At 40.5% G+C, this 15,911-nt stretch overlaps 2 protein-coding genes across 2 annotated transcripts in view; one reads left to right on the forward strand and one right to left on the reverse strand.

Moving 5' to 3' along the window:
- Positions 1 to 737: 737 nt before the first annotated feature.
- abitram (actin binding transcription modulator) lies at positions 738 to 2,006 on the forward strand (the record flags this gene model as incomplete). The annotated part of the gene is made up of 4 exons (XM_042507047.1): positions 738 to 869; positions 1,004 to 1,080; positions 1,174 to 1,243; positions 1,518 to 2,006. Coding segments are annotated over 4 exons (417 nt in total), but the record flags the coding sequence as incomplete, so codon positions are not given.
- Positions 2,007 to 2,046: 40 nt separating this feature from the next.
- ctnnal1 (catenin (cadherin-associated protein), alpha-like 1) overlaps positions 2,047 to 15,911 on the reverse strand; it is a 71,906-nt gene continuing 58,041 nt past the window's right edge. The window contains exons 11-19 of the mRNA XM_042505913.1: positions 13,290 to 13,440; positions 12,342 to 12,379; positions 12,203 to 12,253; positions 11,713 to 11,867; positions 10,662 to 10,710; positions 9,998 to 10,054; positions 7,742 to 7,861; positions 6,209 to 6,292; positions 2,047 to 3,648 (exon numbers count right to left, since the gene is read on the reverse strand). Of these exons, the coding sequence (XP_042361847.1) occupies positions 3,478 to 3,648; positions 6,209 to 6,292; positions 7,742 to 7,861; positions 9,998 to 10,054; positions 10,662 to 10,710; positions 11,713 to 11,867; positions 12,203 to 12,253; positions 12,342 to 12,379; positions 13,290 to 13,440 (876 nt within the window). The 3' untranslated portion in view covers positions 2,047 to 3,477. The remainder of the gene's footprint in view (positions 3,649 to 6,208; positions 6,293 to 7,741; positions 7,862 to 9,997; positions 10,055 to 10,661; positions 10,711 to 11,712; positions 11,868 to 12,202; positions 12,254 to 12,341; positions 12,380 to 13,289; positions 13,441 to 15,911) is intronic.

The raw sequence follows: 15,911 nt of genomic DNA on the forward strand, positions 1-15,911 counted from the left end.
ACAATATTACCAAATACAGTCTCATATTACAGGAAATTTGATTGCCTAATACAGTGCACAGGGGTTTCCATTTTACACGTCACCCCGTGCATTTAGCCGTTTTATTTCCTGAGCCTCATGAAGATCTTGAGAGTGATACTCCCTATTAAAGGAATACTTAACTCCCCGCAATGATTGTTTATATACCAATTATTCACGTGTGTGTTATATTGAATTTTTCAAAAAAACTTTGATTTTCTGTCTATAATCCAAAAAGGTGTACATTCTTAAACAGAGACCACATTTAACAGCAGTAAAACTATATTAAAACATTAGTTTACAAACTCATACAACATGTGTGATAAATCCAGGTGTCATTTATTCAGTCGTAGACACAGTTCTTCCCAAACACTTGGATTTTTGCAAATATGTATATATAGCTCTTCGCCTGAGCGTTTCTGGGCAGGTGTGGTTTGAGTTTTGCTTGAGCAGAGTTCGAATGCACATGTTGGGCATGCTGCTCAGAGAGTGTTTGCACTGACTTATTTTCAATGATATTGATTTTGGCAAAATTGCTTATGTTTTGGAAGTACTTATCATATGACTGGATAAATAAGACTTAGTTTATGCTGCACAAGTTATACAAGTGTAACTTTCTTTAAATTACACCCTGTAAGTGACTAACATGCACTGATATTGCTAACTTTTCGTATCTTTAAAAGCTTTAAAATGCACACTTCTGAATTTGTGTACTCTGCAGACTATGCATTGTCACGTTAGCAGAGACTCATCCGATCCTTCAAAATGGGCGGGCAGTCAAAAGCATCAATTACCAGATCAGTAACTGCTGCAGTCGTCTGAACAATAAAGTGTCCGGGAAGTCCAAGCGGGTAAGTTCATAACACGGCTACAGATGATTTTGTTCCACGTACATAAATTTGTTCTCATTGTAGTTTCACGTCACATATCTCTGACGAGTCAGCTTAGCTTTAAATGCCTTTCAATCATTTTTTTTTCATGATAGGGGGGTCAGTTCCTTACGGATTACGCACCTCTGTGTAGGATAACCTGCACAGATGAAACTGAATACACAATCTACAGGTGAGATAACCGTGTATTCCCAGGCATACATTTCACATGTTTGCATGTCACTATCAGTCACATAAATCTATCATCTATAATCTATCTTTACAGCTGCATCCGGGGTCGTCTGCTTGAGGTCAATGAGAGTATTTTAGAAACACCTTCTCTCCTGCTTGAAAAGGTAAATATATATTTACCTTTACATTGTAATGTTCTTATGATGTGCACATCTAGGTACCATGTATATGTTTGTCTGTGAACTGAATCATGGGTGTTTCTAATGAATTAAAGCACTCTTCATTTAGGCCATACATTTGTAAAAATGTAAACGCTTTATTTTTAATTATAACTGCAAGGTGACAGTTTCTTTACTGTAATCATTGAAGTTTTATCTATTTTTAACCAAATAATGTTTAAAACGTTTTCACCGTGCTTTGTCTATCAAATCTAAACAGCCATCCACTGAAGGATACATCGCTGTCATCCTGCCAAAGTTTGAGGAAAGCAAGAGCATAACAGAGAATCTCCTGAGCAGAGAGGAGTTCGAGAGCGTTGTCTCTAAACGTACTGTTGCCCAATCTCAGCCGTCATGACGGAGCTCCACACTCCTGCCTTATTGAAGTCAAAACTGTTTGGCCGCTCCAACCAGTTTGGTAACAGACTGAGAAAGTGATCCTGGAAAGTGACATGGTGACTTCAAAGGGACTGCTGCATCTAATGCAAGCTGTGCGCACTGTGCCTCTATGCTTAAACGTTGTTTTCATTGTTCCAGAAATCGAGGAAGGTTTCAGGATGCACTCGGCATTCAAGTTCTTTATTTATTGCTTGTCTTTTTTAAATCTGGATAATGAGGAAACAGAGGGAAGCATGACAAATTAGTGGTCTGTTTAATATCCCCAACTAATATTCAGTTATTTTTCTACAATAAACACAACAAACGGTGATTTAAGAAAAATATTGTTTTATTTTTTTTAATGTGTCACTTTTATTACCTTTGAACTGTCAAAAGAATAGATGGTCCAAAACTAGATCTATGATTTCTTCACATCTGTAGCGCCACTACACCACCCAGCATCCTTAGCTGCTCTTGCACTGTACAAAGCGTCTCTAAAGCTTAATATGTGTTACTCATCTCAGTCATCGTCACACCCTCACCTAGTACCTTAGGATACACACTGTATATGTATATATATATATATATTTATATATCTATGCTTCAAGTACCATATTATACATACCATATACCATTTAATACATATTGGCCTACAAGGCAGCTTCACAATGATAGTCTTCATTACAAGTACACTTCAAGGCTCCATCTGACACGTGCCAGTTCAGAGTTATCTCTCATTTCTTTTGTGAGGAAAAAATGTCTGAGTATAACTATACACACAATATGATTTAATAACAGGACTGTATAAAGTAAAATCCTGACATCCCAAAAGCATCTTTATCATCTGACGTTTTGGAGAAATCAGGCCCAAATAAAAACAAGTCTCCAGTTTTGGACACTGGAAGTGTAAGAGCTAAATATTTCACACTAGTAGCAAGCTGAAGACCAGAGCGTCTTCCTGACGACAATCATATTTGGCATTAAATTTGTGATTTTTGCATTTTGTTACTAACATGGCTAACATTCCATGGCAAACTGTATGGAAAGTAGTCATTAATCATATGACGTGGTAGACTTTTAAAATACTTATTTGTCGAAGTAAGATGAGTACAGTGCCAGTGATTGAGGACAAAATGTACCACTATGTCTAATATTACAGAACAAGTGTTAATATTACAAACCTATGACACACTGAGCATAAGAGACTCAAACACAACGGTTTGGTGATGATGGCGTCATGCATGGTGGGTTTTCAGCCATTTAACTGTATTTTCTCTCCAACACGTTTTGGCTAACATGTGCAACACGTTTACAGTACAACACAAAGCAAACAGGCTTGTTACACAGAGGCACATGGTGAAGACAGATGTATGGCTGAGCGTTAGGAGGAGGTCTTCCCTGATTTCTGGTCAGGTTAGTGTCGGGCCCTCTCTCCCTTTGAGGAGGCTCACTGTAAATGGCAAAGTCACATGTGTGTTGGCTGATTGTCTCCATCTTGTGGACTGGGGTGGAACTGGTGTTTTCCATAACAAGTAACCCTGGGTTTAATCTGCCCCTGGGCACAGTGAGCTTGGATCTGCTTTTTCCTCAGTAAACTTCACACGTCGTCACCCAGACAGCAAATACAAACTCTGAGTGACCCGAGGCGACAATCTTCACCACGCTGCTCTAGCCCACTCTCTGGTGGGTGCATGAGGATGAGAGGAGTGAAGTATTTCCTGGTTTATTTGTTCTCAGGAGTTGTGAGGTTGGCTATGTGCTGCTCCGAGGGAGGATAGTGGACAAAGGAGGTGACTGCTGAATTATTTGCTCTCCAGGAGGTTGAGGCCGGCCATGTGCTGCTCCAAGGATTTGACACTAAAGCCGTTGCTGTTCTTTCCGTTGAGAGCTCCCTCCTCTTTGACTGGTGTGGACGCATCCTGCCTCTCTCTCCAGTCCTGCGGGGAACCCAGGCTACTCCGCTCTGACTTGTACTGCAAGTGGATGCAGCATGGAGAGGAAATGAATGAAAAGAAACAGTGTGATACAAAATTCAAGAGCTTGCCATCTTTTGAAACTTTTGACCTCTTCTGTAACATTTAATTTATATCTTTATCTGTTTTTATGCTACTAGGATGAATATTTTCATATTAGAGCTCCTCTCTTGGCATTGTTTAAACCCTTATGTTCATCAAAAAGACATATTTAAGAGTTTTTTAATGGAAAAAAACCTTGACCCCTGTCTTAAAATGGCTTAGATATGAGTCTGTACCTTTGCCTCATTTAGTATGCTTGGAATAGCTCCAAGCATACTATAGCATACATAATATGAAAATTAGCTCTATCTCAATCTCCACCCACCCCTCAGCCACTTGGTCATACCTGCACATGTTCAACTATGCTCAATGCTCTCTACTACATTAGCAGCATAACAGTATTATATAATAAGAGCCTTCGGCTTCACAACATAATCACACAGCTAAAAATGTAGTAATAATGGATCAGTGTATTTTTGGTCTTTGGATTTTTCTTTCAGAAACAGAAATAAAAAAAACAAAACAACCCAAATAGGCTAGACATTTGGTTTTCTTTTCAAAATCACAAAATGATTTTTTTAAAGGGAAAAAGCAAATTAACTGGCATTTCTATTCTATATATCCCATTTCTGACCCATAAAACAAAAAATGACTAAATTTTTTATTTAAGTATTTTGAAATGAAAATCAGATCACTTTTTTTTTCATTTCTGTTGCTGAGAGGAAAATTCAAAGACCAAAAAGTACATGGACCCGAACCTAATGTAAGATAAACCTCATTCCCGTCAGCTGTGAGAGGTTGAAGTGAAAGGGAAACTTAGCTTGTAAAATATTGAAAAGTATGTTATCCCCTGGGTTAGTTTGTCAGTAAATCCTGGCATATGTATTCTGAGTATGGTCATATAATACACTGTTTAAATCTCTGTAAACATTCACATGGGGAGTAGTGTAGTTGGCTAGTTTCCCAAAGACAGTAAATGAGGCATAACAAGTTTGTTTGAAACGTACTGTTGATTACACATGTTAAAACCTAACCTGTTTATTAAATGTTGGATCCTAGCTCTTATTGGTCAGTCATGAGACAACGTCAAGTTTCTTAGCTCCTGATTGGCTGGGGGGCGGGAGGCCAACAGGTGAGGTTGCGGCCGTTTCTCGGAGTGTAGACATCACGTTTGTCGGTTTTTAAGTAAACACAGGAAGTGGCAGTGTGTGCTACTCTGAGATAAGAGTGTTTTCGGCGATTTCACCATAATACATCCATGGTTTTCGGTCGGTCAGAGTTTATTGTGAGTTTCTAGCTAAGCTAGCCGCGCTGTCACGTTAGCACAGGTGTGGTTTGGACTGTTACAGCCTCCGAGCTAACATTTTGCTAGCAGCTGCATAAACATCGTCAGCCTCGATGGCGGCGGGTGGGAGACCAGACAGCGCACCTCTGGCGAGGAGGGGGGACAGACTGTCTCATCTACCGCAGAGGACTTGGTGAGGGGAGCCGCTTTCAGTGCACAGAGGACTGTCCTAACTGAACTCCTGCTGGGTGAGTAACCACATTTTCTGTGTATTGTCACATGCTGTGGTCGTCATCTCCTAATGATGCTTATGGACAGTCATGGCCTCGCTTGGCTTGACTTGGCTTGGTTTGGTTTGGCTTGGTTAGGTTTGGTTTGGCCTGACAGCTCGGCCCTGCGGGGATTTGCATCGCTGTTAGGACAGGGCTACCTGCTCAAAGTTGAGTCTTTAACTGGTGAGAGCTTGTTCAGAGTGACATGTGCTTTATGTCTTCTGCTAGCTTTGCATGGGTATGCTATTTCATTGACAACCTGCCTAACTTTGTGTTGCCTTTCTGTGTTAATAGTGCTTACAAACATGTTAACATAACTGCGTCCCTTAACATTTTATTAAGGGTCCACGTTATGACTCTTGTACTTTATCTCTGCTTCTGTCTATCGCTGTTTGTTGTTGTTGCTCGGCATATTTGGTAAGCTGTTTGCAGAGGTGCAGCAAGAGTTTATTGCCTGAAGCTCTTCATCTAAAATCTCACTGTGGCTGTTTCTGCTTTTACTCTCCTGATGACTGATGTTAAGGCGAACTGATAACCATCTGGGCTGCTTGCTGCGATTTACATGATCCTTACTTATCCATGAAATGTCTGTCCTCGACATGAGAATTGTTCATAGTTTTATGTGGATTTGGTGGACTTCAGATTCATTGTGTGTTTTTCATCTCCTCCATGTATATTGGTGGATAATGTTGATGCACTATAGGGAAACTCTATTTTAAATTCTCTGAAACTTTTTTTCACATTGTTGACTGCTTTTACTTTCCTCCCTGCAGTATAGGTTCTTTTGCTTGTATTGAAGAAAAGCTGCAATTTGCAGCTTATTTGGTGAAAAGGGCTGTACATTTCCTATACATACTTCACAATAAAAGTCACCCGTTATTTTGTTATGTAAAGGCATTTATTGTTAAGTTGCAAAATAAGGAAATGTTGGGTTTATCAGCAGCAACTTAACAGACTTCACCTTTCTGTTGAGCTTGTTGCAGAGTGGGAGCAGGGACAGGACCACAGTCAAGATACCTCTGGTTGTCTGAATGGATGAGTCCACCTACAGACAAGAAAATAAAAATAAAATTATAAAGATCTTGTTTGAGAGGAGTGGCATGGATACATATTGGATACAAATTCACAAAAAAATACAAACACTTTGACCCGGCAGCCTGCCAACACATGCACATCAGCAAATAATTTCAAGAGGAAATTTTATGTGGATGTCCAGGGAAATGTAGTCAATTAAAGCATTGAATTCCTTAGTTGCTGCTCTATTGGCCTAAAAAGATTATGTCTTCTGCTCCACAGCCATGTATGCAAGTGCCTACATGTACCAGTATGCATTGCACAGGAGCTTCTGGTCCACAACTTCTCTTGCATTGCTAGTGCAGTAGCCAGGCTGATCACACTGAATTTTCTATGAACCATTCAACAAGCTGTTCTGCCTTTCTGCTCTTCTCTCTCTCTCTCTCTCCGTCTCTGCTTGTGTGGGTCTGCTCGTCTCTCATGCTGTATGTTTAGACACAACTGACCAAATGTGGAATCGGTTCGTAATTAAAAAACAAAAACACCATCAGCAATGATACTAGATTATTTTTATAAATATAGTGGATGGGCAGTTTATTAGTGTGTTTTCTTGCCAGATTTGCTCCTGTCTTGCAGTGAAAATAAACCGATGTTGAGCAGCATCTAGAGCATCTCTTCCCAATGGTAAAGACTAGAAACCCAAACTGAAATAGCCTGTAGTTCTTCCTTGCATCCACCTATGTCACTGTACACGTGACCGTGCTGGATGCAGGAAGAACAACCGCTGCAAACGTAACCTACTGTAACCTTCAATATAGCACGCACTGAAGAATTTTGCTTCAGTTGAACGTGTTAATCATTAACACCAATTGTACATCCACATAAAATGGTGGATAATCCCTTTAGCATTTCCTGGTCGGTGCTCTACCGACCCCTGATGGACACACACGCTCCCATTAGTGACGAATGATAGAGTGACCATCAGGATGGAGAGACAGAGAGATGGTGGGAGCCAATACATATCAAAGGGCTGCTCATTAATCAGCAGAGGACACGCTATTCTTCATCCTGTCCTTTTGATTCCAACCTTCGCCTCTTTCGCAAGGTGACCCAACACAGCTCATCTCTGCCCAAGGTGCTCATTAATTCCTCACAGACCTTCATTAATCTAGTGTCCTGTGTTCAATGATAGTGTTTCTCGCAGATCACTCAAATATTATGCCGTAGCCAGTAATGAAGTAATGCAATCAGTCATGCTTTATTGTGTGATGCCCGTCTATTGTTGGGGATGTTCTTTTGATGCTTTTCGGAGCTAATTATCCCTTTTAAGAAAAAAACTACAACAAGTCTGACGCGTACACTCTGTGTGATGTTACTAATTTGACAAAACAAAACAGACTCAGGGCATCAACATTGATTTTTTTTTTTCTGTGTACACACAAACAAAAAATGTAAAAACATACAAGCGTAGTGTGAGTACCTTCTGGAAGGTGGCAGTCTTGCCCTGTACAGGAGTCTTGGCCCCCATCTGCAGTTGTTGGCACAATGCCACCAGTTTCTCCATCTCTGTCATCACCACAGTCTTTTCCTCGTCAACCAGCTGGAACAGAGAGAAAGACGGACAAGGGGAGAGATGTTTTTCAGGACAGCGGAGATGGTTTATGATGGTATTATCCAGGGAGACTGGGTTAATATTTTAAGACATTGATAAATGTACTGGACTGGATTTACAGTGCTCTTGTTCACAAATCAAGCATCACAAAAAGCCAAAAAAGGGGAGGGTGAAATAAATTAAATTTTAGCTTGATCTAATCCATCAGCAACAGCCAGGTCATGATCTACTGCTTAAGTCTGTTATCCAGCTGGGTTAATCCCTCCATCTCAGTCACGGGAGCCATCAGTCTACTTCACTTACACGCCACCAGCAACCTCAAACCACAAGCTCTTTTATTTGGCACAGCACTACTCATGACTGACAAAAAACTACATAAAACCTCTTAAACCTGAATTGCTCAGGCTTTATATAAACAAATAGCCTCATAATTTCAACAAGAGCAACGCAGGTGTGCTTCAAGTGTGTTTGGTGCCAAGAACTATGGGAGTGGAGGGTGAGACAGAGGGACTCTATTAGCACCACTTTGTTTGATGTAATTAATCAGAAAGCGTGAGGCAAGTTGAAGAGCCGGGCCTCCTGATTACAAATTAGTCCTGGGCGGTCGCAGTCAACTCCCCCGCCCTCATCCCCCTCCACACATGCACACAAACACACACGCCCTGAGATGTAGCAGTGACAAATGGCGGCCGTTAATGGCTGTCAAAAAGCGCCATTTAATTACACTTGGAGGACCTGGGGAAGAAGTTGGTGGAGGGCAAGAGGAAGGAAGGCACAGAGGCTACGTTTGTTTGTTGGATCTCAACTCAGAGAGGAACGGGGGAAAGTGTGTGACAGCCTTAATTTCCTGCTCTTGCTGTGTGATTTATAAGGTGGATGCCAGGCGGACAGCGTTGCATGCCAGAATGGGTGATATGGGTGTGAGAGGCGTAACATGGATAGGGGTGCAGGTGCCTGTGTGTGCGTGTGTGTGTGTGTGTCTGTGTCTGTGTGTGTGTGTGTGTGTGTGTGTGTGTGTGTGTCTGTGTGTGTGTGTGTGTGTGTGTGTGTGTGTGCGCACGTGCATACAGATGGGCCAGCAGCTCACTCTGAGCAAAAGAAAATAAACTGTTTTCTTTTCTCTTCTTCTTTTACTTACTTCTTTTCTGATTTCCATTCATATCACTATACTGCAGTCAGTCAGATGCCACCAGAGAGGCAAGAACACACAGTGCACAAAAATATATATTTCTTGATATTTTAAAGTTTAAAGTGGAACTAGACACGTTTTTTTTTGTTTAAAAATATCATTATATAAACTAAATGCTGATTGCATGATGCAGTAGATACACCATCTATGCTTAGATTGGTTTGCTTTCCCTATGCAATTCTGTCAGACACCAGGTGTGATCTCCTAGGAAAAAGAAGGCTCGATTTATTACACAACCACTGTGCACCCAAAACCGGAGGAAGAAAGCACTTTATTTTCCCCAGTAGCTAAAAGCCAGTTAGCAAAAAGTATCAGTGTAAGTAACTATGGTTGCTGAGGAAAGTGACCCGTTAATCTTTATAACAGAGCGATAATGATTAATCAATTAGTTGTCAACTATTTAATTAATCACCAACTAATTTTTTTTCATTAATTGATTAATTGGTTTAAGTAATATTTTACGGAAAAATAAAATCAAAACTCTCTGATTCCAGCTTGTTAAATGTGAGTATTTTCTGGTTTCTTTGATCCTCTGTGAAAAGTAAACGGAATATCTTTGGATTGTGGACAAAACAAGACATTTGAAGCCGTCATCTTGACTTAAGAAAACACTGATAGATATTTTTTACCATTTTCCAGCATTTATAGAACAAATGACTAATCGGTTAATTGGAAAAATAATAAAAGATTAAATAAAAAATAAAAATGATCGTTAGTTGCAGCCCTACTTTGCAACAGAAGTCCAAGAGATAATGCTACTTGGAAATGCTATGGGAGAAAAGAAGTTGTGTCTATTTCCGCTTTGAAATTATATTTTTACAATCTGCTCACAGTCCAAAATGGTTTGATGTGAGTACATCATGAGTTGGTATTAAGGCTTAAAGTCTGTGTGTGTGTGTGTGTGTTCGAGAGAGATTTATTGCATCGGCATATACCTGAGTGGAAAAAGTACGAAGAGACGAGCACAGCTGGAGCCCCTCCTCAGAAAGAACCTGAAGAATGAGTCAGAAAAAAAGACAAATATCAAGAAACTTACACAAATCCAAGCAAAACTATCATTTCTGAAAATTCCACCAAGAAGACATTCGATAACAAAAACAAACAAACAAAAAAAAACCTCCACAGTTGGGAAATATTATGAGAGTTTACTTCTTTTCGGCTCTTCTTATCAGCATGCCTTCCCGTCTCTTTCCCCTCTCGTTCCTCTTCCTCTCTTATCTCTGTCTCACGCCCCAAACGGAATAAATCCTGGCTGACATTTTGAGCCCTGATTCTACATATTACTCCACATTATTGGAAATGATCCCACTTCAATAGATACACTCCTCCGTGCAACCTTGTTTGTCTGACGTGGCCAGGAACACACGGTGCTATATTTCCATCACAATGATAAGTTTTAGTCACATCCGATCAGATCTGCGAGAGGGGAGTGAATGAAGGGATACTGCTGGCATTTGCTAACCTATTGATCTGCCAGCCACAGTATGTCTTTGCTTTAATGAAACAACAGATGCATACATTTGCAACTTTGGTAAAACAGGAGGATTATAGAACAGAAGGTGGAGAGGGGGAGAGATTAGCAGACATGGACGCACATACCTCGGCTTGATGAAAAAGATCTAGTGTTGTTTTCAGCAGCCCCTCCCCTCTGGGGAATCAATATGGGAAACACAGAAAATGAGGAAAGGAAACACGAATGAGAGAGAGATAGAGGAGGACAAAATACATTCACAGCAATCAACAAAATCGGACTTAGATGAATCGCAACAATTTTACTGTCAGAATGAGTCATAGTCAACTTTGTCACTGCCTCTAACTATGCGTGGTAAATATCGATAGCGGCGGCCTCGAGAATCTCATTAACAGTAAGCCTCTAAAGAGATTCATGTGGATGCTTAAGAAGCTTTACAATGTTGAGCCCTGAAATGAATGAACAGTTGAATCAGAGCAGGTGCGTGCCTTTGCAGTGTGTAATAATCCATCAGTCCTGATCGATGCACCAATTTAATCATCAACAATCCGACATCATCCATGCAAAGTAAAAAAAAAACCAAAACATTGATTCATATCGTCATGTTTAGAAAGGTTGAGCAGTCAGATGAAACAAGTATCCAGTAAAGATAATGTACGAGTATCACCCAGGTAAAAGGTTTCAATATCTGTATTAGTATTGTAATTGTAATCGTATTGTATTGTATATTGTATTAATATATGTAATATTCATGATGAAGAAGGATTCTCATTTGAGTAGTCATTTGTTAGTTAATTTGTTAATTTATCATTCAAAAATCATCTGAAGCTCAATTTTGAGGCTGTTCTGTAAAAAGTTTTTAATAAACATAGTAACAGCAATGTGTATCAATTTCAGGCATCGAGAGATGCAGTGACTTAAACCAATGGTGACTAAGAAAACAAAAAAAAAATACATGCAATTTGTTTAGCTATGAGTAGAAGGAAACTCTGCAAGCCATTAGTTTAATTCATGCTATGTAAAAGTGCTCATACTAATGGATGACTGGCAAAACATACAATGACATATGACATATGTTATTTGATTCCAAATACCGTATCGCCGTCCAAAGAATCACTATAATATTGTATCATGAAACTGATAAGTGAGTAATGTACGCAGTGTGTGGTGCTCTGTCACCTGGTGAACAGGTGCATGTTGTAGGCCATACTGGCCAGGCTCTGGCTCTGTCGGACGATGTCATGCTCCTGTTCCTCCCATTTCTCCACCTCTGTGTCCACGTCTGATGACAGCAGACGGAGCTCCAAACCCAGCTTGGCCATACTTGTCTGCTCCTGCACACAGACAGAAAAACACTCATTATAGATAAGAGGGACTGAAATATGATGGATGTCAATTTAGAAAGGCATATTAGCAACCATTATTTTCATTTGTTAACACTATAATAAGTCCTATAATCAGCATAATCCCGCTTCCTGTGGTGGTACAGCATGCGAAAAAACCTGCCGGCTTGGCAAAAATCGCAGCCTATTAGCATACGAACGCCATCGATTATTCAAGCGAGTGACACAAAGTTTCCTGGAGATGAATACGCTGCTGTCAGAACAGGGTACAAGACGTGTCGTGATGTATTGTGCTGAAAGCCAGAGGAGTTTATGGTGTATGGTACCTCTGCATCCAACTTGACAGCCTTGGCAGTCTTCAAGTTAGCTGAGTGTTTCTGTTGGAAAAGAGAGAGGCATTAATCAGAGGATTACAAACCATCAGATGCTTGGAATATTCATGAGGACGGATGGTGCGATACTCACCCCGGGTCTGGGAAGTGACAAATAAGGCCTTTTGTCTCCTAGGAGAAGAGAATTATTGTGATTATTTGAATAAAAGGTTAAGGAAATAAAATAACTGTGTAATTTCTCTTTGAATGACTTTGTAAATATCGACACAATCAACGTGGCAATTATTTTTATTCAGTAATTATGGTGCTGAAATTGTTTTTCTTTTATCACTGTCCACCCCTGATACATTTTTATCTTTCATCGTAAACACGAGCACCATGATTCATTTCAATCCACTACAGAGTCCATAAACTCTACTGTCATGTTCATGGGGAAAGATTGAGAGAAAGTAATAAAAGCAAATCTCTCCACAGTGTCAATATAACACAGCACTTTGGCTTCACGGGAATACAAATGTGTGATAGATGTGATCCTTTCATCGGCTGAGCTGCACTTCAAGTTTTATGGGAAAGTCACATTCTTGAGGGGAACCACGTCTTGGAAATATGCCCAAACATCTTTTTCCTGTCGTTGAGATATCTCATGCTCTCAGCGTGCGAAGGGGGTCAATATAAACATTTGAGTGCACGGACAAATAGGTGCACAGGCCTGCCAGTGAGGATATAAACAGAAGATTTGCAAGATTTGGACACTTGGAGTAACTGGTACAATGATGAATAGAGAGAGGGAGTACAGTGGAGTGGTGAATGCATGGGTGTTTAATGGCAATGATGTTCCTTTTACAAAATGCTTCCCACGGTCCGTTATAATTTTTTGAAGATATGTGCTTGCTGTTGCCTCAACCTTAACTTTCATTAAGCTTATTGAAGTGTTCAGGGCCAAATGATTCACAAAGGTTTGCTCAGAGAATTTCATTCTTGCAGACTATAATGTAGCACATTTCGCCCGTATTCGCTTCTGCTTCTCACTCTTCCTGAGAGACCCACCCAAATGCACCCATCAGCTGAACAAAAAACGCACCTCGCCTGCCTTCAAAGACGTCGTTGATCTCTCTCAGCAGCAGCGCCATGTCACAGAGCTGCGACTCCCAGGCCTCGCAGAACACCTCCAGGTTCTCCTTGGCGATCTTACTGGACGGGTGGAGGGCCAGCGTTTGGGCTGCTGAGATGATCTGAGCAGAATGAGAAGAGTGAGATTTAAAAAAAAGGTGGTCAGCACCCAGGCAGATCTATGGAAGCACATTAAAAGACAGAGGGATGAGATGTGGTGCTGCTCTTGCAGTTGCTGTTATCTAAATGAAATGCAGTCTCCATCTGTCAGTAGGTATGTCTGTCTTTCTTTTGTCTTGATAACCATCCATCCGATCATCTTCACGTGTAACGGGTCTATTGCTGAAGACTCTGGGAAGTGCAGTGTCAAGCACAAGCTCTTGAGATCTTCGACGTATTAGTGGTGTTACGTACATTGAGAGGAAACCCCAACTATGCTGGTTACACCTCGCTCCCCATTGCTCGTACATTCAAGAACAGATGAAGACAGAGAGACCGCAGATGTTACATTATCAGCATTATAAGCTTTGGCAATGTTGTGTTCAGAAAACTGACAGAAAGAATGCTTTTGTTTCTGGATATAGCCTGGTCCAAAAATAAAAAAAATATCTGTGGACAAATGACGTGTGTCTGTCCAACCTTTCATACAAAAATACTGATTTATATACCAGAATAACTGTTTGCCACATACCAGGTGAATGGTAACTTTTTAGCAATCAAGTTTGTTACTGCACTTATCCATTTATTTTTTTTTCACTGATTTTTTGTAATAACTTACAGAAACGTTGTGTCAAATAGCCCAACGTTTCCTTCCCTGTCTGTTACTTTCTCTCAAACACACACACATTGCTCAGTTCTTGTCTCATTCCTCACTCCTGACCATTATGCGAATAATGCATGAAGCTAGTGGCTCTCGAGTCGGTTCATCATGATGTTTCACAATAGACATTGTCATATGTCAATTTGGTGGACGCTGCCCAAAGCAAGATGCTTATACTCTAGTCCTGCTTTGGGATGCGACTATGCCGTGTTGGGTGTATTGCTCAGGACACAGAGCTGGTGCAGTGTCGAGAGGCTGAGTGATCGGCCCAGTCCAAACAGACACGTCTAACGGTCACTGTTGATCTAAAATTGAACCAAAGGGCCAATGAAATTTAAAACACAAGATTTGAAGCTGCTATCCCTTTCAAACTGTGCTTAAACACAGAAAACTAGACACAAACTAAACCAAGACATTAACATGTAGAATATTAATGTTTTAACGATGTTAACAGCTTCATAAGTCTACTTTCTCGGTGGATAGCACTCTCTGCTCTCTAGGCTGTGGGTGATAAGTGGGCTAGAGTTCTCTTGGAATAATCTTCTTTAATCAACACCAATGGCAAGACAGTAAAACACGACTTCCTCTCTTAGGGTTCACACATCAGACTCTCGATCCTGCTGCTGCACTCATTACACTTGATACTGTTACACTCACATGATATAACAAAGGCAGGTAGGAGATAAAATTACCAGTGGAAGTACTCAAATAATTCTGCGCTCCTACAGCTCAATTAAAATTAGACTTAGGACTTTAAAGACTTTTTTAATGGCACATAGAATTAAATTTAAGACATGTTTTAAAATAAACGGAGTTGAAGGGGGGAAAAATGGGAAAAACACCCAAAACAAAACAAAAACTTTTATTTATAGTAATATAAAACATTATTTGGTGATTTTGTGTTTCTAGATTAGCAAGTGAGATTCTACTGCCTTGATTTCCACTGTGCCGAGTTTGAAAAACTTTCTGCATGAAATACACCAAGCCTTGGATGCAATGCCTTGTACCGGTTTTAAGTTTCAGCCATGCGCTGGAGTCTTGGTGAAATTGCTATTTTTTGTTAAATTTGGAGTTCCCTATGTACAATGACATCAAGCTAGCAGACTGTGCATCCTCTGCGCTTAAAGTCCAGCCGGAAAGAAAACATGAATATTTAGGGTCGACATATTATCGGCAGATTATAGGGGACGATATAAAAAAAAAAAAAAGATCTTGATATGAAAACTATGATGGAAACTATGTTTCATTTTTGTTGACAGGAATAGATAAAAATGTTAGTGGTGGACTATCGGACATTCAAAATGAGAGGGTAGGAGAGGAGAACAGAACAGCCAATGACAGTGTGTGCCATTATTTGCTAATGCCATTTGAGCAGCAGTTTGAGATTGGACGTCCGACTGGCTGTAAGGTTCAGTAAACAGTCGGCACCAGGATGTTTCTCGAGCCCGCAAAACAATGGAGCAGCATTAGCTGTTGTTGTGAACTGTGAGATGTATTTGGAATAAGCAGCCGTGTGTGACTGTGGATGGTGGAGCTGCTGATGGATTTGTGGAGTTTGTTAGTGGCAGCGGTGGTCGTTATCAGCTTACAGGAGCTCCGCTTGTTAGCCGGCGAACGACAGTGGAGCACCAGGCTCTCTTCACATCTGGTCCCTGCAGGACTCCACTCAGACTGTTTAAAGAAGGTTTATAGTTTGATGCTGTTTGAAAGGCAGGTAGGAGCCTCTGTTACCTGTGAGAGTAGCTGTGCCGTATGTAAACTGTCTGAAGTCAG

The sequence above is a fragment of the Plectropomus leopardus genome, chromosome 18 (assembly GCF_008729295.1).
Source record: "Plectropomus leopardus isolate mb chromosome 18, YSFRI_Pleo_2.0, whole genome shotgun sequence".
Classification (NCBI taxonomy): domain Eukaryota; kingdom Metazoa; phylum Chordata; class Actinopteri; order Perciformes; family Serranidae; genus Plectropomus; species Plectropomus leopardus.